Here is a 26,543-nt window from a genome sequence, read left to right on the forward strand (position 1 = left end):
GAGAAACCCTGTTTTGGGGGGGGGGGGGGGAGAAAACTAAGAAATATTATTTCTGTGTTCTTTGGCTTTTTATTTTTTCATTTAATAGTTGTCTTAGGGTTTTACTGCTGTGAACAGACACCATGACCAAGACGACTCTTATAAAATCAACATTTAATTGGGGCTGGCTTACAGGTTCAGAGGTTCAGTCCAGTATCATCAAGGTGAGAACATGACAGCATCCAGGCAGGCATGGTGCAGGAGGAGCTGAGAGGTCTACATCTCCATCTGAAGGCTGCTAGGAGAATACTGGCTTCCAGGCAGCTAGGATGAGATTCTTACAGCCCACACCCACAGTGACACACCCACTGGAACAGGGCCACACCTTCTAATAGTGCCAGTCCCTAGCCAGAGCATATACAAACCACCACAGTAGTAATAGCTAAAGAAGAAAAAAAAAAAAAAAAAACTGTGTCGTTGTTGTAGTTGTCATTGTTGTGGTTGTTGTGGTTGTGTTTGATGTTGTTGTTTACTTCAAAGTATACAAGTTCCCACTTGGAAAGCAGTGTGCGTCTCCTGGAATCCCCTTCTGCACCCTATGTTGCACAGTGTTAAGGGCTTTACAAATGCTACTCAGCTGTTAAAAACAATGAATTTATGAAATTCTTAGGCAAATGGATGGAACTAGAAAATATCATCCTGAGTGAGGTAACTCAGTCACAAAAGAACACACATGGTATGCACTCACTGATAGGTGGATATTAGCCCAGAAGCTCTGAATACCCAAGGTACAATTCACAGACCACATGAAGCTCAAGAAGAAGGAAGACCAAAGTGTGGATGCTTCAGTCCTTCTTAGAAGGGGGAACAAAATACCCATGGGAGGAGTTACAGAGACAAAGTATGGAGCAGAAACTGAAGGAATGACCATCCAGAGACTGCCCCACCTAGGGATCCATCCCATACACAGTCACCACACACAGACAATATTGTGGATGCCAACAAATGCTTGCTGATAGGAGCCATATATACCTGTCTCCTGCAAGGCTCTGCCAGTGCCTGACAAATACAGAGGTGGCTGCTCTCAGCCAATCATTGAACTGAGCACAGAGTCCCCAATGACGGAGCTAGAGAAAGAACCGAAGGAGCTGAAGGGGTTTGCAGCCCTATAGGAGGAACAACATTATGAGCCAACCAGTATCCCCAGAGCTCCATGGGACTAAACCACCAACCAAAAAACACACATGGAGGAACCCATGGCTCCAGCTGCATATGTAGCAGAGGATGGCCTTGTTGAATGAACATCAATGGGAGGAGCGGCCCTTGGTCCTGTGAAGGCTTGATGCCCCAGTGTAGGGAAATATCTGGACGGGGAAGTGGGAATGGGTGGGTTGGTAAGTAGGGAGAGGGGGGGATGGGATAGAAGGTTTTTGGAGGGGAAACTGGGAAAGAGGATAGCATTTGAGATGTAACTAAAGAAAATATCTAATGAAAAAAATTTTAAATGCTACTGAAACAGAACTTCATGGAAAAATATCTACTAGGAGGCTGAGAGGTCAGCTGAGGTCAGCGACTCCCACTTAGCATGCTCAGGGCCTGGAATTCAGCACCCGGACCAGTTTTTAAAAACTGAGTAGCATGGAATAAATAACATGATTAAATCACCTTTGAGATCTAAAGTAAGTCGTGGGATTTGGATGGTACTGTCATTAAAGGAAGTGCTACAATTAATTTATGCTAGGTTGTTTTTATCCCTTTTTCAAGTAGTAATTGTTGCCTAATAATGCTTTTTTAGAAATGAAACAAAACGAATTTTATTGATTTTTTTTCCTGTCAGATATTATGGGTACCTGCCTCAGGATCCAGTCAGAGTGGCTGGCGACTTGGTGATTCAGACTAGAGTGTATTTAGTGGGATAGTGTTTCTTGGAAATTAGAATTAAGCAAAAGTTTGATAATCTTGTCTTTAGCAAATCTGAATTCCCCTGGCATGCAATTTACCCTGATTATCTGCTTGGTGCCTGGAAGCTGCAGTTGATCCTCCAGTGGGGATGCTCAGACCCACAGAGGAGTTTCTAGGAAACAACATAGGAGGAACTCCGGCTGTTTCTTAAAGGATAATTAAAGTGGTTAGCAAAGAACTGTTGCCACTTAAAATGGAAATGAACTAGTTGCCAGAACTGTGTGCGGTGTGTTCAAGAATAGACTGGTTGATCCCTGGGATGAACAGGAGGGAGGGAGGGAGGGAGGGAGGGAGGGAGGGAGGGAGGGAGGGAGGGAGGGAGGGAGGGAAGCTAGCAGTATGGCAGGGGCCAGCAGCCGCAGCCTTGCTGCCCGGAAGCTTCAGAGCACACCTTAGGATCACACAGTAGGCCACCTAATTCATGACTGCACTAAACAATTACCATATTGAATAAAATAATGTATATGGAAATTCTTAGTACAATTTTAGGGACATAATTAAAACCGACCATGTAGGTGCTGACTTGAAGGCGACCTTGGTCTTTCTCAGGAGTCAGAGCGAACCCTGTGGGAGTAACTGTAACTGGCATCCAGCCGGTGCAGCCTTGGAGCTGCCTAAGCTGCGTCCCCTGCATCCTGCTGGACGCACTTAGCTGCACTCATTAGAATCTCAGCTGACCTTGTCGCATGCATGCCCTGTAGGTTTTAGAGTCAACTTTATATTGAAATGTTAATGATGTACATTATTTACAGTGTTACACGGTAGAAGAGATATTGGTAGGAAGTTATTGTAGCCTATGACTCGTTCTAAGCTTGAACTTCTAAATTATATGTAAGTTCTCATTTTTGTTTCCTAATCAATTCATAACATTAAAATAACCAAAACTGTCTTACATTCTAGTAAAATATGACATCATATAAAGTGTCCTTCCTTTGTTTCCCCCAACTGTATTTTTAGTTAATCTAAATGATAGAAACTGTATTTCTTGCCATTTAATTTATATATCTACGGCTAAACTGTAGTAATGTAGTCATACATTAAAGGATAGCATTAAAGGATAGAATTTGCCAGAGATCCAGGCGTGGTGGTATATTCCTTTAATCCTAGCATTTGGGAGGCAGAGGCAGGTGGCTCTCCGAAAGTCTCAGACCAGCCAAAACTGTAATAGAGATATCCTGTGTGAAGGAAAAAAAGGGGGGGGGGGCGGGCAGGGCTACTTACCAGAGAAACAGTAGCAGAAAAGTTAAATAGAATACCTAGTAACTCCTTTAAATGTGAGGAAGTTAGCATAACTCTGAAAAATCCTTTTGCCACACTGAGGCACAGTAACCACTGATAGACGCTGGCATAGAGATGCAGAGATGCATACCTGTAGGCTCAGCATCTGAGAGGAGGCAGAGAGGCAAAACCAGCCTCGTGACACAGTGAATTCAAGGCCAGCCTGGGCTACCTGAAAACCAGTCCTTAAAAAACGCTAATGTGGGGCATGCTTATTGATTTTGAAGCATTAAAGTTTCCACTCTACACTTCCCTGACTAGTGTCTTAGCTTGAGATTAAATGAGCAAGTCCTGGTTGTTTGGGGCAATTACTTAAACATTGGGAATAAACTAAGCTATCAGCACATAGTTAATCCTGGGAATGTGCATTTAATCTGTCAGGACTTACACTTAACTAAATTGATGTGTAAAACCTTCATTAGAATGAAATTTGGCATCTTGGCATGCTCCTGAAGTAATTAACTATCAGGTTAGGTTTCTCTAAAATGACCTCAGAAAATCCTGAAACACATTCCTCCTCTAAGCAGGCAGCTAAGTGGACATTCCGACAAATGTTGTTGAAATTTACGAAGCTGGAAGTTGATCTCCCCCTTTGCCCTGAAAACATAAACTTATAGATGTCTCTAAAATGAAGGCATTTGAAATGCATAGCTATGGCCAAAACTGAGGTCAGTGTTTCTTGATGAGCCCCAAACAGAGTGAGCAGTTTGGGGATGGAACAGATTGACTGAAGAGATGCTGACCATGGGGCCTGGGAGGAGGCCATGGGGCCTGGGAGGTCAGCAGTTGATAGTACCACACTGGAGAGCTTCAGGGAAGCAGCATAGGCGTGCACGCACGCACACACACACACACACACACACACAGAGAGAGAGAGAGAGAGAGAGAGAGAGAGAGAGAGAGACTCCCTGCTGGGAAGAACTAGGAAGATGGCTCAGCAAAAGCTTACTTTGAGTTGCTGCCTTGCAGTCGTTTCACAGTCAGAGTCCAAAAGACTGTTGTCTTCATTACTGTCCTCATCACAAATTCCTGAGCAGCCCCCAACCCTAAAAAAGGAAATCAGTCTAGGCAAAGAAGAGCTTGGCTCACAGCTCAGATGAACACAGTCCTTCATGTGGGAAAGCAGCATGGCAGAGCACAAGGTGACCTGTCACGTTGGAGCCTCAGACTCAGCCCATCTTTCTCAGTTCCCCTTTTTACTTCAGTCTCCAGCCCCAGCCCATAGGATTCTGCCACCCACATTCAGGAGTAAACCTGGGTTAAACCTCTCTGGGAATTCCTTCAAAGACATAGCCAGTCAAACTGATCACAGGGACGAGCCATCACAGCTGTGAACTCTGAGGAGACAGTGACAGAAACAAGGGCTAATGTATGACGTTCAGATGGTGGTGCAGCCCACGGGGGTGTGTCCTGACGTGATCACTTTTCTTGTAGTGGCTAAGACTTCGGGACTGGCTACGCTGTGGCCGTCTAATGATTTAGGCAGAGAATACCAATAAGGATCTGCAAGCGGGAGCCAAATGGCCTGCACGTTTTCCTCTGTATTGGCTAATACCTAACTTAGTATATAAGTTTTAACTTTCATCCCTTAGTAACAGATGAACCTAACTTTAAAATTCTTGACAAGCTCTTGAAGGCCATACCTGTGTAATCTTTCCAGTGCTTTTGAAATTGTCACTGTCACTTGCATTTCGGTTACTTCTGTGGCAGGGACCAAAACACTGACTGCTTGTTGGGGTTTCCTTTCTTCACAAGGCACAGGACCTCAGTGTCATTGAAGAAGTGATTCGGATGATGCTGGAGATCATCAACTCCTGCCTGACAAATTCTCTTCACCACAACCCAAACTTGGTGTACGCCTTGCTTTACAAACGGGACCTCTTTGAGCAATTCCGAACTCATCCCTCATTCCAGGACATAATGCAAAACATTGACCTGGTGAGTGTGCGCAGAGGCCTCTAGTCTCTGTTCTCTTATTACTTATCTATGACGTCAGAGCCACTGCGTAGCCCAGGTTGTCTTCAGACTCAGACAAGACTCATCATCCTCTTGCCCCAGCCTCTGACGCACTGGGATCTGTAGGTGTGGGCGCCATGCCAACCAAGACTCCTTTCTGAGTGCTGAAAGGAAGACGTTCAGTCCAGCCAACTGGTCAGAGCTGTCTACCAACAGGGAATCTCTTTGGGCATGGACTGTATTTTGCTCAGTTGTTTTCTCTCTCTCTCTCTCCCTCCCTCCCTCCCTCCCTCTCTCTCCCCCCTCTGTGTGTGTGTTAAATATCCACACTCAATAACAAAGTTTATGGTTTCTTTAATACAATACTATATTCTATCTTACTGAATATTTATCTCATTAATATTTTTCTATGATATGGTCAACTCTGAAAATCTTTTTTTTTTTTTTTAAGACAGGGTTTTTCTGGTTGTCCTGAACTAGCACTGTAGACCGAGCTGGCCATAGCCTCAAACTCACAAAGATCTATTTGCCTCTCTGCCTCTCTGCCTCTGCCTCCCAAGTGCTGGGATTAAAGGCATGTGCATCACTGCTCGGCAAATATCTCCAATTTCCATATCTATCAGGCCTATATTGTAGATATCCTAAAATATATTTAACCATTATTACATTATTGTACACTTTCATTGTTTCCAGTGTTTCTTATCAATTTGTAACTAATGAGCAGTTTGTAAATAAATTAACTCACATTTCGGTTATATAATTTGGGGCTCTTTTTGTTTGCTTGTTATTCGAGGCAGGGTGGCTCTAACGCCCTGCCTGAAGGAGACTTTGATTTATTGTCTGTCTCCATCCATCTCTTAAGTCAGGGTCACAGGTGTACACTACCATGTCTAGCTTATCTTCTGGTGTAGTTTTAAAACTGGAACTTTACTGAGTCACACCGTAAGAGGATATCTGTATTTCCACAATCAGTACATCGCCTCCTTTTCTTCCTCCTCCTCCTCCTCTTCCTCTCCCTCTTCCTCCTCCTAACCTCGTGTGGGCTCGCACCTCAGCAACAGGTGTTCTCATGGTTGCCACTGCCGTAGCCATGATGCAGAAGCCCAGTGTACATGTGAATTTCTTCTGCTGAGCCTGACATTTTAGGCAGTTCTTTATATCCTCACCATTATAAGCTAGTGTCCCACATAGACTTACTGGTATTTGCATACTTGAGAACCTCCACGTCACATCTTAAATACACCTTTTCTAGAGAACAGAGGGACAGGCCATTGCCAGGCAATGTTTGTTTAGCATGCAAGAAAACTTGGGTTTGCTCTCACCCCTCAGTTGGGAGCACAGAAGTATTTTTTCTGATTCCAAATTCTCCTTAACTGTGGATTTAATTTTCATAAACTCCTGCTTTCATTTTGTTTAAATGTATCTAGGTGGTTTGCCTACATGTGTGTATGTGTACCATATGCATACAGTGCCCAAGGGGGCCAGAAGAGCAAGTCATAGCTCTTGGGTCTGAAGATACAGTTGGTTGGGAGCCACTATAACCACTGAGCCATCTCTCTTCCTCATAAACTACTTTAAAAATTGATAGCTATTAGTATTAATGAAACCATGAAACAAATTATTACCCAAGGGATACCCATCTCAAATTGTCCCTGCCTTCTGAAATAAGGTGATTTTTGAAAACTGTTGACTGTGGTTTATAATTTAAGGTTTTATGTTGTGTGTGCTCTGGTATAAGGAAAGAGTACATACAGACAGGGATGGGAGATGTAGTCCCAGCTCTGATCCTCACCCTCCCACCCCCACCCCCTGTGCAGACTGCTCCTAAGTCAAGGACTAGACTGCTGGCTGGAAGCTGCTCTTGCCCAGAAAGCAGCTTTATAGAGCAGACTTCATGTGACAGATTCATTTCTGGTTCTTGTTTGTACCCTTTTTGGGAGCACGAAGCACTTATAGTTAAGAATCATGACGCTCTTGAGTTAAAGGGCTAACAAAACCCTTTCTCGATGTGCATTAGACACTGTTAAGCTGTTTCTAGCTCAGTTCCCTGGAAAGCTAATGAAGGTGGAATGTCGGCTGTGTCACCAAGCAACCTCACTCCGATACAAAGCTATGATAGGATGACATTTGATTGGCAAGCTGAGTCTGCACCGGGAAGAACTATAAATATCTAGTGAGAAGCAATAGTTTGGGATGTTTAAAAGTGAGAGATCTCATGACCAAGTGTGCCCTTTGTAAGGACCCAGAAGCTTAAAGTGTCAGAGAATGCTGGTGTCTCTTGGGTACATATTTTCTAAGCTGGATGGCTGCTCCATCTACACATACTGGTCTGATTCTCTCACATTAAAGTTGTCATTGAGGGGACAGCAATTATCTGTGAAGCTACCGCAAGGATTCTCAATGGGGCCTGACTGTTATCACAGCTTCTCCAGGGCCTGGGGCAGGAGGATGTCAAGTTCAAGGCCTGCCTGCATGCACAGAGGATGCCCGAGACAGTCCTCTGTGGCTGTGCTGTGCTTCTGTCCCTTTCTCCTTTTAAATCAGTCTGCTACCACCGTGGCCCTTGACGCTTGGGACTTGGATCCTGTAAAGCATCACCTCAGAGTGGACATCCCAGTGGTGAAGTAGTCCTGCCTTCTGTTTGTCTGTAAGTGTATCAAGCTCTAAGGAGAGAACCGGCTTTGTTTTCCAAGTTTGTCCAGATCTTTGCATTCTAAAAATGTTTAATAATGATAACCCTTGCCAGCCCCAGATCTCTACCTCTGTGTCATCTCATTCCATGTGACTGCCATGATGCTTTCCCTTCTCCATTCTGTCCTAATTATGGTTACTGTTGCTGCAGTGAAACACCATGACCAAAGCAAACTGAGGAGGAAAGGGTTTATTTGGCTTACACTTCCATATTACTGTTCATCATCAAAGGAAGTCAGGACAAGAACTCAGATAGGGCAAGAACCTGGAGTGAGGGGCTGATGTAGAAGCCATGGAGGAGTACTCCTTACTGGCTTGCTCCTCATGGCTTGCTCAGCCTGCTTTCTTAAAGGAACCCAAGACCACCAGCCCAGGAATAGCACCACCCATAATAGGCTGTGCTCTCCCCCATCCATCACTAATTAAGAAACTGCCCTTCTTGACTCTAGCTGCATATATAACAAAAGATGGCCTAATCGGCCATCACTGGAAAGAGAGGCCCATTGGACACGTAAACTTTGTATGCCCCAGTACAGGGGAACGCCAGGGCCAAAAAGGGGGAGTGGGTGGGTAGGGGAGTGGGGGTGGGTGGGTATGGGGGACTTTTGGTATAGCATTGGAAATGTAAATGAGCTAAATACCTAATAAAAAATGGAAAAAAAAGAAAAAAAAAAAAAAAAAGAAACTGCCCTTCAGCTGGGTCTTACATTGGCACCCTCTCAGTCGAGGTCCCTCCTTTCACACAACTCTAGCTTGTGTCAAGTTGACATCAAATTAGCCAGCACGCATACCTTCACATCCTCTTCCTCTCTCACCTCTCCTTTCATTCCCCCTTTCCTTCTTGGGTGGTCTCTTCAACACACACAATGGACAGATGATTGTGTGTACCTGCAGTGTCTTGGGGCGAGTACTGCTTCATTCCCAGTACTTTCCATTGTGATGGCCAAGGTCTCTGTGTATTTCTGACAGACAGCTAACCCAGAGCCAGAAACTCCTTGTGGTCACAGATGTGCTGATGAGAGGTCTTTGTGAGCTAACACAATTTCAGATGCTTTAGTTTGGAAGCTCTTTGCTTCTTTTCTCCTTGTCTTCATCTTTGCTCTTCTTGCACATTTGCATAGCATTTGTATGTCTTAATCTTCATTACACAACAAACCTCTGAGGTGTATTCAGTTTAATCCTTGATTTGCAGATAATGGAACAGGTTTAGAAAGCTCCCTTTGCTCACAGACAAACAGTGAAGAAATGATAGAGCCAGAGCTCAGGGTCAGATGCTCCAACGATAAGGCCCGGCCTGCTCCCCAGCCGCCCTCTGCTTCTCCTTGCTATGCCTCTCCATTCCCTAGAACCATGTGAGGTAACAGTACACACAACCTGAAGCTCTTACTGTTTCCCCTGTCCTTCAAGCTCGGACCGTACAGAGTCCCATCCATATGTATCGCAGTAGTGTGGAAAGAGAATGTCTCTGCGAGCTGGTCCTGGTGGCTCAAGCCTGTGATCCCAGCCCTTAGGAGCCCGAGGTAGAGGATCACAAGTTCCAGGCCAAGCTGGGCTATGCGCCAAAAAGGAAGAAGCCCTGACCTGAGGGACTTTATCCTTTGTAAGGACATATTCAAGCCATCTGCAGATGTAAACTCTAGCCATTCCTAACTCTGCATTTTGGAAAGGATGCAGAGCAGAGGGGAACGAGCAGTGGCCTTGCTGCCGAGCACATGCATGGAAACAAGCAGGGTGAGCATTGGGCCGCGCAGTGCTTGCTTGCCTGTTATGGGGTGAGAGCAACTGTGCAGTGACTGATTCGGCAGCATACAGCTTTTCAGTTCACAAAATCCACTTCCTATCGAGAGCACTCTGAACACACCTGAACAGGCCTCGTTAATGACGTTCGATGCTGATCTCGCTGGCTCCTTCTCCATCCCCTGGAGGGAGACAGTCCTTGGAGAGAGGGGACACGGCTGGTGTGAAGTCACCCTGCCACTTGAATCCAGCTCTTGTCACTCTAAATCCCATGTCCTCAACATTTCCTCGGAGAAACCTAAGGAAGTCTCACCATGAGTAAGGTTTCCAACAATCCAACAACCCTGTTAGATGCTGTAATCAGAAACAGTCCTGAGCACAGTGGGAGTCCAGCACACTCAGGACCCCGGAAGCTGTACCAGAGCATCCCTCCTCTTTACTCTTTTGTACTTTACCTCTCCTCCCTGAATACGGAGCCAGGCTCGGCCAACCTTGGCTGCTGTAAAGGGTTGGAGGACAGGAGGAGTCTGCTGTTAGCTTTAGCTGATGGAGTTGAGAACTGGTATTTTTCAGTAAGATTCGGTAATGGCTGAGTAGCTCAGGTGGGAATGGCTGTCCTTGAGCACCTTTAATGTCTGCTAAAGGAAGGGGATGTGCTTTTCAGATGCCCAGATTTACATCACCCACTGAATACAGTCTTTTCTGTCCAGGACAGAAGATGGTGTCATCTGACTGAATTAAGGAACAGAATAGAGCAGTTAGGACACCATTACAATGAAGACTTGAGTAACTTCCTAAGTAGCCAAGGCAGGAAATGCCTGAAAGACCATGCTAATCTCTGCGTGATGAGTTTACAGTTTACATTGTGTTTCTGGTCCTGACCATCTTGCTGCACTCCAGACCAGCCCATTCAGCCGTTTGACAGTCCCACAAATACTCAGTTGATCGAATCATAAACGTTTATTTTCTCCAAAGAGTGAACACAGGGCTTTCTTCTCTTCAGTTTTTCCAACCACAGTAAATTGTGTCAGTATCTATCCAGTTGTTTAAGGGGGGAAGAACAGTGTCATAATTGGGGTTTCACTGCTGTGGAGAGACACCATGACCAAGGCAACTCTTATAAAGGACATCATTTAATTGGGGCTGGCTTACATTTTCAGAGGTTCAGTCCATTATCACTGTGGGAAACATGGCGGCATGTGGGCAGACATGATGCTGGAGGAGTTCTGCATCTTGATCCACAGGCAGCCAGGAGGAGACTGGATGTCTTGTTTTGTTTTTCACACTAGGAGGAGCTTGAGCATAGGAGACCTCTAAGTCCCCCCTCCACAGTAACATACTTTCTCTAACAAGGCCACATCTCCTAACAGTGCCACTCCCGATGACACTACAAACATTTGAGTCTGTAGGGACCATTCCTGTCCAACCACTGCAAGGAGGACAGGGGAACGGGAGCAAACTGGAATGGAAGTTGGAAGTCGAGATTTATAACGAGTGGTTAGGAAGCTCTCTGAGGAGGTGCATTTGAAGCAAGACTTGGAGAAGGGCATAGCGAGCCCTGTTGCCGTCTGGACAGATTGCTCAGGCTGAGAACAGGGGTGAGGTGAGGTGAGGGAGAATTGTTTGGGAAGGAATGGGAGAGGATGTGTCGAGAAGATGGATAAGGCCAGGTAATAGCCACTCCTTTGTCAGAACCCTCTCAGCTCCTTAATTAAAGCGAGTGGAGACCTTCTATCATATGATAAACTATACCTCAATATATATACTACTAAAAAATAAAATTCATGAAAGGGGTTCTGCCTAAGATGTTGAAAGATATCTACTCAGCAAATCAAATGTATAGGAGGTTTTTTGTTGTTTGGGGCTGGGATGGGTTGGTTGGTTTATGTTTGTTTTGTTTTTATATATCAGGGAGCTGAGGTCATAGGCAAGCAGGATGCCTGGATCTCCAGAAAGAATAGACACGCTCTCCCACTATTCTCTAAATTAAGGTGAGATGCCAGGGCTGGGTCCATGTGGCACAGCATAGAAGGACTAGACCACTGCTGTACAAGTGAATGAACAGAAGCCAAGTTTTGTCTGAGGATAAATAAGAATAGCCTGAGATAGCATGCAAAACCCCTTGTGCCATTAGAACACTTGGTTACTAAGAAAAATGGAAGAAAACACCTATTTGGGAGAAAGTGTCAAAAGACTGCATTATCCTTTAAGAATACCATTAGAGCTATCTGTCTGTCACAAAACTCACCCTAGGGTTATTTGGCTGCCGTGAAAAGGGGGAATGGAAACAGGGAAAATCTCACACTGGACCCTTGGCATACAATCTCCTTAAAGTCATAGTCTTAAAGTAGCAGGGCCAGGGTAACTGCTTTCTGCCACCAGCCTAGCAAGCGCTAAGTCATAAGGGATGGCTCTCCGCTGCTGAGAAAGGATCAAAAGCACATACACGGATAACCAAAAGCAGACAGGGAGCAGGTGCTGCTGTCAGAACCTGCAGGGCCTAAGAGAAGGCTCATTACCATTGGATGGTGCAGTAGGCTTGTTACCATCGGATGGTGCAGTACACTGAAAGGAGCCATAGCAACCAAAGTCTCACATCCAGTCGCATCCAGCTTACCCTCTGAGTAATCGCTCATCCTCAAATCTGGCCCACCGTCAAGGCCACCTCGGTCTCTACAGCTCTCTGCACAGTGTCCAGGGCTCAACACAGTGAGATTCCCACCCCCCAAAAATCAAGAAACAGCAGAATAGACTCAGTGAGTGATTCAGATGTTAAAACTCTCAGCCAAGCACTTACATTATTATCATTAAAATGAATTATCATTATTGATAATTGTTATATTTTATATGTGACATATATTGTGTATAATATATAAGATTATATTATAGTATGTTATATTTTATATTATAATTATATGTAATATAATTAGTCATAACAATTGTTATTGATTATAAAATTATAAGTATCATTACATTAAAATCATTAAAATGTCTAGGACAACTATCAAGAAAGTATGACGCACACACACCCCACCCTAATCCAGACTGAAGTGTGGCTTATACAGCCTGTGAACAGATATCATCATCTATAGTTTTAAAAAGAAGAATGTAAGAGAGACCCTGCATTCTGACTCACAGAGCTTGGGATACTCTCTACCTTGTCCTTTACAGAAAAAGCTTGCCAACTCCTGACCTGGTAGAATAGGTGACAATGTGTATAAACTGCTAGTAATATTTTCCCTTGTATATCAAATAGAATGCTGTGCCAGAGAACCACGATGCCGGGCTCGTCAGTAGTCCTGGGTGTAGCCAAGGGGCTGAAGATGAGACTTTTAAAAACAGATCACTAAGAGTAATGCTAATGAACACAGTAAGAAAGGAGTGGAAAATGAGAGTGGAATACCCAAGAGCTATGAGGTGACATTAGACAGTCCAACATCCGTGTAATTGGGGTGTGTCAGAAAAGAGAAAGAAGAACAGACCTAAGAAACAAAAAGGCATCAAAGCCACAGATCCAAGACTCTGGGAGCACTCCAGGCAGAGTCGGTCTGTTGAACACCCTCACACTCTTTAAATATCTAAAATGTAAAGAAAAGAAAGCATACAGACTTGCGTGCAGTTAAAGAGCAGCATCGTAGACTCAAGCCTTGAGAACAGAGGAAGGCAAATGGTAACAGAAGTCTCCCGGTCAGAAACTGAGACAGTGAATGGCACTTTAATGCAATGGGGACGACATCTTGGTAGCCTAGAACCTACTCCACAGAGAGGACAGAGTCCAGAAACATGTGGAGGTGTGGTCAGACAGAGAAAGCCTGCTGCTGTTAGATACACTGTAGGAGTCCTGCAGGAACTTAACCCGAGCAAAGAGACCACACTTGGCAAAAACTCGGCTCTACAAAAAGAAGGCAAGAGTTCCCAAGTGGAGAGTGGAGACGCCACAGGGTTGCGCCTGACTTCGATTCCCTAGCACCCATGTAAAACCCAGATGTGGTGGTACGCACCTGAAGTCCCAGCCCTGGGGAGTGGCAGAGGGTCCATGGGGCTTTGCTGGAGGCCTGACTTGTTTTCTAGAACACACAAACTCTACAGAGTTGTCCTCTAACCTCCTTCTGCATACCATAGCATGTATGTCCACAACACACATCATACACACACACAGGCGTGGGGGGTGGGGGTGGGGTGGGTGTGCTTTTAATTTAAAAAAGAAAGAAAGGAACTGAGATGAGGATTGCAAGTTCCAGGTCAGTTTAGGACGCATAATGAGACCCTAGTTTTTGATTGGTTGGCTCATTGAATTGTTTGTTTTGAAAACATATTTGGTGGCAGAGCACTTGCTTAATATATGGGAGGAAAGCCCTGTGCTTGGCCCCTAGCACCAGGGCAGGGGATTTGAGTCACCTAAGTCTGAGCTCCATTTGTCACCTAAGAATTGGAGACATAGTGACACTAGAAGGAGCGCTCCAGCCACATCTGACACTCCATCCGCTCACAGCTCTTTCATCCGTACATAGGAAGAGATTTTTATCAGCCTCATAGAGTCACTGTGGGCATTTGATAAACAGTATAGAGAGACTGCAAATAAATAAATAAAATCCACGTGGCTACCCTGCCATTCTCCTGGTGACACAAGAATTCATCAATGGCTTAGAGTTCATCCAGTGTAGGCCACAGAGGGAACAAAACAGACCTGTCATCCCAGCTCTGTATTTGGTTAAGTGACATGTGAAAACTCCTGCTTCAGTTGTGTCTCTAGTATGAGTGGTGTAGCTTCCACTGAGCTTTGAGTGTGAGCACTTTGCTGTCTTGGTCAGCAATCCCCCCTGAGTTGCACTAGTATTCCTTAAGATCATAGGAGGGCATATTAGAGCTTCATTTATTCATCTGAAAATAAAGAGATTTCGTCTTACTAGTGGTATTGACAACGGGCTGGCCTGAGTTGGTAGTAGAGCTCTTCCTTGATAGGATCAGCTCTCACAGTGTGCCAAGGTGAAGGGCAAAACTCTGGGTAGTCTGAGGGAAGGAAGGGGAACCTCAGTTCATGGAGGAGGAGGAGGAAAGAAAAAGGAAGGAAGAAAGAAAAGGTAAAAAAAAAAATTGTGTTCCTCTAGGATCTGGATTCAGTTAGAGAAATCTTTGAAAGCTGTCATATTTATCCCCCAAGTTGAAAGAAATACAGTAAGATCAGCACATGTGACAAAGGACAGTGCAAAATTGTCATCTCCTCCTAGAGCAGGTGCCACCTTGTGAAGTAGAAGTGAGACTCCCGTGCAATCTCACAAGAACTGGGTCCATCACCTGACTAGGAAGGTGTCTGTTTGGTGCTCTGGATTAGGCATTGAGTCTCCCGGGAGTGGCAGCACATACCTTTAACCCCAGCACTCTGGAGAGCCTGGGCTATAGAGACAGACCCTGTCTCTACACAAACAGATAAGTAGATTAGAGAGAGGGAGAGGGAGAGAGAGAGGAGAGAGAGAGAGAGATGTATCAATGGACCGATGGATGAATAAGATGAGTCAACTCTCTCCTTCCATAATACAGGTTTCCGAGTAGATCACCAGGCCTAGCAGCGAGCTCCTTTACCTACGGAGCCATCTCGACATCCCATGCGTGCCTTCTTAGCCTCACTTTATGCTCAGTGGTTAAGAGGTCCGGCTGCTCTTGCAGAGGGCCAGAGTTCAGTTCCCAGCACTGGTGGCTCATAGCCATCTTGCAGATGCATGCAGCTCCAAGGAATCTGATACCTTCTTCTGTCCTCCTTGGGCATGTGGTACATGCAAGCAAAACATATGCCACAGAATTTTTAAAAGAAATCTCTTACTAGCTAATTCTGCATGTAGCATGTTACATAATTTATAAATAAATAAAACATTGCAAGTATATACTTTTTTTTACAACTTGTACTCACAGTTAGTCAGTAAAGTTTGAGAACGTCTGTCTGTCCTAGCTTCTGGTTGACTCTCAGAAGGCCTGAGACATCAGTTAGAGGGTCCCTGAGCAGGCCCAGGGCGGCCCTGGTATTTCACGAGGCTTCTGATGATCTGATGTATTTGGAAGTCACTCTGTAAATATACAAAAACTGTAAGCCTCGGCTGTCCAGTCTGGGTTTTAGTCATAAACTAATTCATTGGGTTTTTTTACTTCTTAGAATTCTATTTTCAACACGTGTTCCTTCTCAATGATTTTGACTAAAGAATTTAATTTTAATTAATTTAATTTGTAAGGCTAAATCACAAGAAATTCAATATTTATGCATTTTTAACCGTTGTGTATATCTTTGCTGCATATTTAATTTATTTTTAATTTATCATTGTGTGTGTCAGATATGTGTCCATGCATGACACTTTGAGATGGGTCCCAGAGATTGAACTCGGATCACCAGGCTTGGACAGCAAGTGCCTTTACTCGCCTAGCCCTCTCACCAACCCTTTTGTATACTTTAAGATTCTAACAAGCCTTTGGTAACGTGTTTTCTCTTTGTGATGTGCCTGTCGCCAGTACTTAGTTCCCTGTATAATAAAATCCCGTCATATGCCTTGGACACTGTGAACAGAGCTTTAATCCCAGAGTCCCCAAAAAAAACCTGTAATTGTGTTTAACACATATGAAAAGCCAACCTGTTGTGGGCAAAATGAGCAGTTTGTAAAGTCGCTGGCTGCCTTATGGTCGCTCCTTGCCTGAGCGGAGAGGTACACACTTGCCGATGGCCAGAGTAGTGTCTTCTCCCAGAGTGGAACTGTTCCTGTGGCATTTGCACAGCATGGCAACTGTCTACTAAAACAGTTAAGAAAAATGCCACTACTCTCCAAGAGTAAGTACTTATGAGAGATATTTCAAAGAAAACATGAAAACGTTTTTTTAAAAATTTGTGTTACGTATTTTACATGTAAAATAGAAGCCATATAGGAAACAAAAGGAAGAAGTTCAACATTTTAAAATCTTCTTTTACATATTTTTTGGGGGAAGCACAAATATGGGGATCAGGTGACAACTCAGAGAACTGGTTCTCTCTCTCCACCGAGTGGGTCTCAGAGATGGGACTCAGGTCATCTGGCATGGTGGCAAGAGCCTCTACGGCTGAGCTGTCTCAGCAGCCGGCTGTTCAGCCTTTGGAAACATGTGTACATTTTAGCCGGTCTGAGTAGAGAGGTCAGCAGTCTTGCTGATCTGCAACACTGTGGATGTAATAGCACTTTCCTGGGAACCTCCTACGGCATTCTTTGTGGTTTGCTGGACCGCTTGGTTGGCATGGATTCTGCAGAACTCGGGCTTGAACCCAGGACTTCACATAAGCTATCCGTCGTTAAGACACTAGCTACACCTCCAGTGCCACTGGCAGTGGCCTTGTGTTGACTTTGGTGTGTCTGTTTCTGTTTCTTTGTGCATGCGCACAGGTGTGGAGACCAGGGCAACCTCTACACCTTCCTTCAAAGACAACACAGCACTTTCCTTCCTTCCTTCCTTCCTTCCTTCCTTTCTTCCTTCCTCCCTCCCTCCCTTCCTTCCTTCCTTTCTTCCTTCCTTCCTTCCTTCCTTCCTTCCTTCCTTCCTTCCTTCCTTCCTTTGTTTTTGTTTTGTTTTCTTTTCCTGAGACAGAGTCCCTTAGTGACCTGGAATTCACCAGGTACAGTGGTCTCGCTGGCCAGCAAGTGCCAGGAACCCTCTTGCCCCTGCTTCTCTGGCATTGGGATTATTATCACGGGACACTACTTCCGGATTTCTTATGCGAGACCCAGGAACTAAACTCTGGATCTCGTACTTGCAAGACGATCTCCACCCATATGAGACCCCTACCCCACGACCTTTAATTTCCAATTAGAAATTTCCAGGGTCCTGGACTGGGGCTGTGTTAGCATTTTGCTGCATGGTTCAGGCTATATAGTATCGCCAGACGGAAGCTTGCTGTTGCTCTCCCTGGTGATTGGCGCTAAGAATGCTGCAGATGAGTTGAAATCATAGATAGTTCCCAGATACCATTTTAGCTGTTAAGGTTCTTTTCCTACATGCCCTCTTCTGGGCCCTCATGTTAAGCTTGGATTTGGGCACACTGAGGAGTCTGCCTTCCCTTCCCACTTTCTGCTCAGCACCGCTCTAACACAAAGAATAAACAGAAAACAGAGCTGCATGGAAGGCGGCCGGATAAAGCCTCTCAACTCACAGGATGGCCAGCCACCACGATCACAGGGCAGACTCATAGTTGCCATCAAACCCTGTAGAGAGGCCAGCAGCTAGGAGGTCAGATAAAGCGAGGTCCAGATCCCGTAAAAGCGGAAGAAGGAGGGCTTGCCTTTGGGTGAGAGGGCGTCACCGAAAATCCATTTCCAGCAACTTCGTGGTTCAATCTATGCCTTTGGTGTCATGCCTGTAATCCTGGCTGCTTGGGAGGCTGAGACAGGAGGACTATAAGCATTATTGATAAATAATAACATAGGGGCAGGAAAGATGGCTCAGGGGTTAAGAGTGCTGGCTGTTCATGCAGAGGGCCTGGGTTCACTTCCCAACACCCACATGATGGCTGACAACCATGTGTAACTCCAGTTCCTGGACATCTGATGCCCTCTCTGACCTCCGTGGACACCAGGAATACATGTACCACACATGCGTATATGCAGGCAAATCACATAAAATCAAACAAATAAATATTTGTTTACATGGCTCTTTCTTTACAGGTGATCTCCTTCTTTAGCTCAAGACTTCTACAAGCTGGAGCTGAGCTGTCGGTGGAAAGGGTCTTGGAAATCATTAAACAAGGGGTTGTGGCGCTGCCCAAAGACAGACTAAAGGTAAGCCGGCTACAGAATTGCCCGTGACACTGGCTGTTGGTCACTCAAGGCACATAGAGATCAGCATCCAGCAGGCATGACTCAGACTGGTACTGCTCACCAGTGCTCATGTCTGAGAGGCTAAATATTCCCTCTGCTGTCTCCTGATACCAAACCCGCAGTTCAGTAGAGAGTAGCCAGATATGCGTTCACATCGCTGCACACCCCACCAGTAAGCCCTGCACACTCCATGAGAACTCATAGTTACCGGGTATATTTTTAATCCTGTCAAACAAACTGATGCCATACAAACATCACAAAAGGCTAATGGGCAGGCAGCGGTGATGGCGATGCCAATACTGTGGTGTCCGGTGTTTGTTAGTGCCTCCCAGTGTCATGCCGGGACCTCAGCCTCTGAGTGTACCACCTCACCCGATACCCTCCCTACTCGAGCAGCCGCTGTTAACAGCTGAAGTCGTCAGGTGAAGAGACCAGCATGGAAAGATTCATTTCCCTAGAGCATTCCAACCAGGAAGTGCTTGAGCTGAGTCGAGCCCAAGGCAGTCTGTCCAAAGGCCTTGCTTGTGGTCCATTACTGCTTACTGTATGCCTTCGTACAGTAATGGGAAGAAAAGTACTTCGTGGGAAAGGGGGAGATGCTGCATCTGACGAAAATACTGTACATCTGTGTGGCAGAGGCACTCCTGAAGGGGCTGAAAGTCCACGCCTCAGACCTGACCCCTTAGGGCAGTGTTTCTCAGTCGTCCCTGTGCTGCGTCTCTTTAACACAGTTCCTCATGCTGGGGTAACGCCATCCATACAATGATTTTTGTTGCTACCTGGTAGCTGTAATCTTACTACTGTTATGAATTATAATGTAAATTCTGTGCTTTCTGATGGTCTTAAGCGACCCTTGTGAAAGGGTCTTTTGACACCACACACCTCGCAAAGTGTCATGGCCCCCAGGTAGAGAAGCACTGTCTCAAGGTGAGGATGTTTCATATGTCAAAGAAGATAATTCATTTCTCAACTTATGATAGCAGAGAACATGGTAATGTCTGTAGGCCAGAAGCAAGGCATTTTGCTGCAAGCACAGGTAGCTTGTAACGATGAAGAAATTAGGGCAGACATTAAGCAGAACTGTTGCCCATCCAGTGGTCAGTGGTGTCGTGAAAACAAACCTGAGAAAGGCGTTTTCAGCTCGGCATCCCTAACCTCCTCTCTAGTCTGCTTCTGTGGCCTCCTGGGCTACAGAGGAGAGCCAAGATCCTTGCCTCTCCTAGAATCTCCTCTCCCCCAGGAGTCTACCAAGGCCGATAGAGCGTTGGAGGGCAAAAGAGGGGAAGCTATTCTCCAGAGACAGACAGACAGACGGGGACACACACACACACAAGCACACAAACACACAGAGCTTTTAGTCAGCTTTACGTTACTGTAACAAAATGCCTGAAGTAATTAACTGAGATTTGTTGTAGTAGTTTCATCCTGTGGATCAGTTGGCTCTGTTTCTTTGTGCTAGTCAGGAAACAGCATGTTATGACAGAAGCTCATGACAGAACTGAGTTCTGTGCCTCCTTCAAAGCCAGGGAACAGAAGAAAAAAAAAACTGGAGTGTCCCCTCGTAACCTGCAAACCTACCCAGTTCCTCACTGTGTTTCCACTTGCGCATCTGCCCCACGAGCAGGAGACCAGTTCCTCAGTATGGGGCCTTTGGAGAACATCCAAACTGCAGCTCCTGTCTGCAGTAGGTGGCTGAGGTTGTCAGTGGCAGCCAGAGATGCTGACGTGTGCAGCAGCTCACCCAGAGCTCTTCAGTGCCTCTCGGGAAGTCCTGTGGACTTGAGTAGCTTCTGTTTACCCTATCAAACCTGTCTGGAGAAGTAGAACCCGTGATTTCAGTAGATAGTGATTTAATATAGAAGCTCAAAATCTCAGAGAAGCCTGAAGGAGCACAGCGAAAGGAAGCCACAGAAGCTGCCAGGCTGTCCCCACCAGTGACCTGGGTTGCCTGGAGCATCAAAGTGGGGGTGCAGGAACAGCTGGCCAGGCTTCAGCCAAAGTCTTGACACTGGGTTTCCTGTGCCGATGAGGGTAAACACGCACATACCCCCTTCATTGCCACAGCCTAAGGCTAAGCCCTGCAGAGCCCTGCTGGGAAAGTCACTGCCCGACTCCATAGAATGAAAGGGGCGGAGAGTGTTCAGCAACACCACCACCACCCCAGACAGTGCAGCACGAGGTCTGTCTCAGGATGCTGTAACGCATCATCAGAAGGAGCAGCGTGAGTCTGCTCAGACAGCTGCAGACTCTGCTGGGGGTTTTATGAATCCAAGGAGCAAGCTGGGGTCTCTAGTCCAGAAGGAGAGGACAAGGTTACAGTTACATACCCATGTGTCCTTTAAACAAAATTGAAGTTCAAGGTAAGTAAATGAATAGCAAAGGGGTTGTTTTGTGGGTTTTTTTTTTTTTTTTTTTACCGTATTCTGTATTTGACGTGGTAAATGTACATACTTACATTTTAGTGCAAGTGTTCATGTATGGGGTCAGATCAGGGTAGTGACGTATCTGCCACCTCAGACATTTGCTGTTTGTTCTGGGAGCATTCACAAATTGTCGCTACAAGCTGTTAGGAAGTGTTCACTTGATTAGTGCCAACCATAGTAATTCTCCTCTGCTAAACATGGTTCACCCCACATTTCCATCAGCCATCGTCCTCCTACACACCCTTGCTGGGCTATGGTAAGCACTCTTCTCCACTCCGCTGCTCAGCTGTAGATCAGTGTTGTACTACCACATATTAGTGAGAACATCCAATGTTTGTCTTTGTGTGCCTGACTTCTGTCTTCCATCCATGTTGCTGTAAGTGGCAGCATTATTTATAGTTGAGTAATACTCCATTGTATATGTGTACCATATTTCCTTATCCAGCCACTCATCCACAGCCAATCAACAAGGTTGATTCTGTTTCATGACTATCGTAAAGAATGAGAAAGAGAAGGGCAAGTGACTGTTTTATATATGTACCTGTGGTGGTTTGAATCGGAGTGGCCCCCATAGACTCATATGTTTGAATGCTTGGCTCATGGGGAGCGGCACTCTTAGGAGGTGTGGCCTTGTTGGAGTAAGTATGTGACTGTGGGGATGGTTTTGAGGGTCTCCTGCTCAGGCTAGTGGGGCAGTCTCCTCCTGCTCCTGTGGATCAAGATGTAGAGCTCTCAGCTCCTCCTCCAGCACCATGTCTGCCTGCATGCTACCATGTTTCCTGTCGTGACAATAATCGACTGAACCTCTGAAATTGTAAGCCAGCCCCAATTAAGTGTTTTCCTTTATAAGATTTGTTGTGGTCATGGTGTCTGTTCACGCAATAGAAACCCTAACTAAGACAATGCCAATACTAAGATTGTCAGATTTCTTAGTTAGGGTTTCTGTTGCTGTGGTAAATCTCCATTATCAAAAGCATCTCGGAGATAGGGTTTGTTTCTTTTTACAGCTTGTAGTCCATCATCCAGGGAGGCCTAGTCAGGAACCTAGAACTGGAGGCAGAGGCTGATCCAGAAGCCCTGGAAGACTGCCCCTTGCTGGCTGGCCACTCATACTGCCTGCTTTCGTAGTTACACAGAACCACCAGTCTAGGAATGGCCCCACCCACAGTGAACTGGGCCCTCCCACATCAGTCAGTCAAGAACCATGCCACAGGCTTACCCACAAGCCAGTCCTCTGGAGAGTCCCTCTTCCCAGCTGACTCTAGCTGTGTCAGGCTGACATCAAAGTGACCAGAACACTGAGTCTATTTCTAGTTTTCCTGGTATAGTCTCTGTACTGATTTCTTCCACACTGTGCCAGTCTTTTTAATCTTTTGACACTGTTTCTCACATTTCTGGCAAATGTAACTTGTCAGTAAATTTTAGAACTTAAATTCCACAGTAATAGTAATGCTAAGATACTTTTCTAACTGTTTTTATGGCTATGAGTTGTTCCTGTTGTCACCACAGCTTTCTAGATGATGTAGCTAAGACCTCAAGACATTGAGTAATGTTCGGATACAAAGCTGGGCCCAGCTACATGCTAAACCAAAGCAGCCTTTCTCCAGGCAGTGTTTTCACCCTGTGCTAGCCTGGCCACTGGCTATGGTTTCCGGACGCATGAGTTAGGGTTAGTGTGAGATTCTATTTGGTATTATATTAGTGAGCCCAAGTGTGAGCCAGAGACGCAGGTGTGGTTACGGTGAAGAGCCTGTGAATCACGTTAAGTGAGGAGGGAGAGGGTCCCGGGAGATAGCTCGAGCAGCCACTGCAAGCGTTGTCACAGGTGAATCAGGCATTTCATCTTCGGGGTGGTAAGTGAGCCAACAGAACTCTTATTCACTTTAAGAAGGTGTGTCTTCCCAGCCACTTCCTGAGACATACCTGCAGCAAAGTCTGGGGGCACATAAAACCATCCGGGGCCCTGGGGGCTCGAATCGGTGGCAGGGGAGAGCTCAGGGAAGACGTCCTGTGGGAGCCTGGCAGGCGGCTCCGTTGGTGAAGCTGCTTGCTGCGCATGTGTGAAGATCCACAGCAGCCATGTGGAAGGCTGGGCTCAGAGAGAAGTCTGCAACCCCGGTGCTGGGGTGGAGGACAAGTGGACCCCAGAGCCCATCGGTTAGCTAGTCTGACCAACTTCGTGAACTCCAGATTCAACAAGAGACCCTGTCTCAAAATTAAGGTGGAGGGGCTGGGGAAATGGCTCATTGGATAAAGCACTTACCATCCCAATGTGAGGATAGGAGTTCCAGTCTCTGAGACCTGTGTAAATGTTGGGTGGGCATGGTATCTAACTGTAATTACAGCATTTACAAAGTGTCAGAGCAGTTAAGTATCCTTAGAGAAAGCTGTCTACCTAGCCTAGCTATGTCGGTAATCCCTGAGTTAGGCTGAGAGACCCTGCTTCATGAGTAAGACAGAGAGCAGAAGGGCAGAACTCCTGATGCCAACACCACCATACATTTGTATATACAACACACACACACACACACACACACACACACACACACACACTCACAAAGTCTTACGATGGAAGGCTGCTCAGATTTATACCAAAGATTTCTTCTAATTCTTAGAGCCTAGAATCGTGTCTTTTCTGCTTCCATGCTGAATTCTGTAGAGCAGAGCCCTGTTCCCAGCAGATAAAGTCTAAAGTTACTCTGGGATTCTAGATAGCTCATGGCCCCTAAGCCTCCTTGCCCGGCCTTCTTCCTCCCCATCCCCCTTGCTCCAGGCAGCTCTGCATCTGTGTCCTTCCCTGGACTCCCTTTGTGGGTTTGCTCCTACGGCTCTCATCTGGAGGTGGCATCCCTTTTACCTTGGCCAGTCACTTAGTCAGATCCTGAACATCCCCTCAGGGCCCCGCTGAATTTCAAAGGATGCCTGAAGACTTCCCTTTTATTCTTGTATGGATGTGTGTCTCTCAGTAAAATGCCCAGAGCACTGTATCCCCGGCATCTCGTCCTCTTCTGCCCTGTTTTAGGTATTTAATGTCTTTCCCCTCCACAGTAGCTGATCTGCAGCCCCAGCTGCCTAGTTCAGTCCATGAAGTGGGTGGAGGGGTGAGCCGGCTGTGTGTACTCTGTGTGGGAAGTGGGGGGCCGTTCCCATGCAGGAGGTGAGAAGTCAAAAATTCTGTACCTTTAGATGTTCTTTTCAAAATGTATTCTGCCATCTTCTAGAGTCTTAATACCTGTAACTGCCTCCCCCTGTTCTCCACACTGTCCTAGCCACGATGGCTACAGCAGAGGACAAGAAAACAAGCCCTGCTCCCATCGAACAGGCTGTGGAGAAGACTCACTCTAAGTTAAAATGTAAAACAAATGGCTGTCTTAGAAAGTAGTGACTAGCAGAGAAGTCAAGGGCAGAAGAGGGTGGGCAATGGGTGGGGGGGTTGGGAAGTGTGGGGACGGGGTGGGGCGGAGTCCGTGGCAGAGTCTGTGCTGTTCTCGTTGCTGCTGTCATTGTGTGTTTTATTTTTACGGAATTTACAGTTACAGAAAAGTAACATAAGTAGTAGGCGTTCCAACTTAAAGGCAGTCCAGGTAAAACGCTTCCTGGATCTATGGCCAGGCACAGTGGCACAGGTCTATGAGGAGGGTCCTTGGTGAGCTCCACATGACAGAGCTGTTCTCTCACAAATGAACAGCGTCTTTGATGGTAACACCAAGGTTATGCTCTGGCTTCCACACGCATGCACATACACTAACACACATATGGAACACACACTCACACTGGTGTCCTACGGTTAAGAAGCCACGCCTCCCACATGCTTGTCATTCTCTCCCTGTACCCACCCTGCTCTCTGGGAGCCTCCATGTTACCTGCCCTATCCCCTTAGTCTCCTCTTTCGTGGTATTGGTCTGTATTGTATTCAGGTTTTCCCGGTACTTTCTCCTGGTTCTGTTGAAGTTGCTTGTATATGGCCAGAGCCTCCGAAGTGTTCACAGCTGTCGGGAGTGTGGTCTCTTCAGGACACTTCTCCTGAAGGTCTACTGGCATCTCCAGTGAAGCGAACAGCTGTCTGTTCCTTTGGAAATGTTAGATGTCTCTCCTTTGGAGTCTTGCCCTCTGATCTTACCATCCATCAGCAGGTCTGGCTGACTCTGTAGGTTTTAGTTCAGTGCTAACATTTGTTTATTTTTGCCCAGATTTCTCTAGCTTTGGCCAGTGAACTCCTGGGGTTGATTTCCTTGTGCTTTGCCACACCCCACTTTGTGGACTATGTGGAATGCTGCAAATTAGTCTCGTATCTTCTGTGCCCCAGGTTCCAGACAGAGCTGGGCGCTCAGCTACCTTTTGCCAGACCATTGCCTCCTCCCGCTCTCCCATTAACAGCTAATGCATTGGGTTCTGCCTCTGCCCTGCCCAGGCACCTTTCTTGTTTGTCTCTTCCTGGTATGCCCCAGCTCCTTTCTTTCACCTCACCCTTACTAGCTGTGTCCTTGGTCCCTTCTGACACAGCCTGATCTGTTTTCTACTTCTTTTAATAAACACTCTTTGCCCAAGAACCCTTCCATGGGCCATAGAAAATAGAGAGGCTTGACCTATAATATTGACCTTAGAGCAAAATGAATTACAGAGTGCACGCCACAATATGTGAATGTATTGTCTTTTTACTGTACTGTACTCAGGAATAAATGATTCTTTGAGACAGTCACATATACATGGAAATGCAGCCTTTTATGGTTATGGCCAGTAGAGAAATTAGTTGATCTTTGGGGGTTCCAGAGAAGTTAACCCTTGTTTAGAGTAATATACTATTAAGGCCAAGGTCACACGTAAATCCTTTAAGTCAGACAAGTAGTTTTGTTCTGGAACATAGGGGAAAAAAATGTACCCCTGGGCTCAGGCTGCCTGCACTCTGTGGTTATAGAGGTTGGAAGATGGATGGCTCCGTTTAAAAACAGAAAACAAAACAATCCATCACCCGCACTAGAGGGGAAGCCGAAGTTACATTTCCTCGCACGTGGTGAGTCATGCCCTGTTGGTCTAAATGAGAACCTGTCATTACCACAGGTGCTGCTCAGAAAGGGCTGCTTAGCTTCAGAGCCGAGGCATCCCTCCATTGCTGAATCATTTTTAGGGGAGTTGAGTGTTTATAATAAAACAAATCATCTAAAACCTTGAGAGTTTAATTCTCGGGATACTGCGATGTGTGACGTTGACTGGAAAGGCTGTGTGCATTGAATAGTCTTGGTATACCACATGCGCGTGCTCCGAGTCATTTAGGGTCGTTGGCAATACAATATCGGCATACATGTGATAGGTTAGTAGGAATAGATTTCCAAATGGAAATACTATTTTAATAAATGCTATGGAGGTGTAAATGGTGTCTACATGGTGGTTTATCACATATATTAAACACTAAATTTCAGTTTTTTGACGACCTTGGCTTAAGAGAACCATAGAACTCAGGAATTTTCTCATCAGCTAGGTAGATGAGCTTGACGTTTTGACATTCTTCCTTTTATTGAAGAATGAAAACTAAATCTGTACAATTACTCTCCCAATATTGGACAAGTAGACTCTAAGATCTAGAGCACGGTAACTGGCATTCAACCAAGTAAGATAGTTTTCAATCAAATGTTACTGGGCATAGTCTTCTAAACTATTTGCTTATTAGTGTGTGGGGGACTGCATACTCATTGGCTAAATC

The 26,543-nt window shown here is 45.8% G+C and overlaps 1 protein-coding gene across 5 annotated transcripts in view; it reads left to right on the forward strand.

Annotated features, from left to right (window-relative positions):
* Positions 1-26,543, forward strand: part of Dym (dymeclin) — a 268,268-nt gene that overhangs the window by 206,317 nt on the left and 35,408 nt on the right. For 4 of the 5 annotated variants that reach the window (XR_386014.4, XM_030250594.1, XM_030250593.1 and 1 more), the window contains 2 exons: positions 4,975-5,157; positions 18,270-18,383. Coding sequence is in view for 4 of the 5 variants with exons in the window: in XM_030250594.1 (XP_030106454.1) it covers positions 4,975-5,157; positions 18,270-18,383 (297 nt within the window). In the remaining variant the exon portion in view is untranslated. The remainder of the gene's footprint in view (positions 1-4,974; positions 5,158-18,269; positions 18,384-26,543) is intronic. The other variant, XM_006526216.4, reaches the window with a different exon arrangement.

This window comes from Mus musculus, chromosome 18 (assembly GCF_000001635.26).
Source record: "Mus musculus strain C57BL/6J chromosome 18, GRCm38.p6 C57BL/6J".
In the NCBI taxonomy this organism is placed as follows: Eukaryota; Metazoa; Chordata; class Mammalia; order Rodentia; family Muridae; genus Mus; species Mus musculus.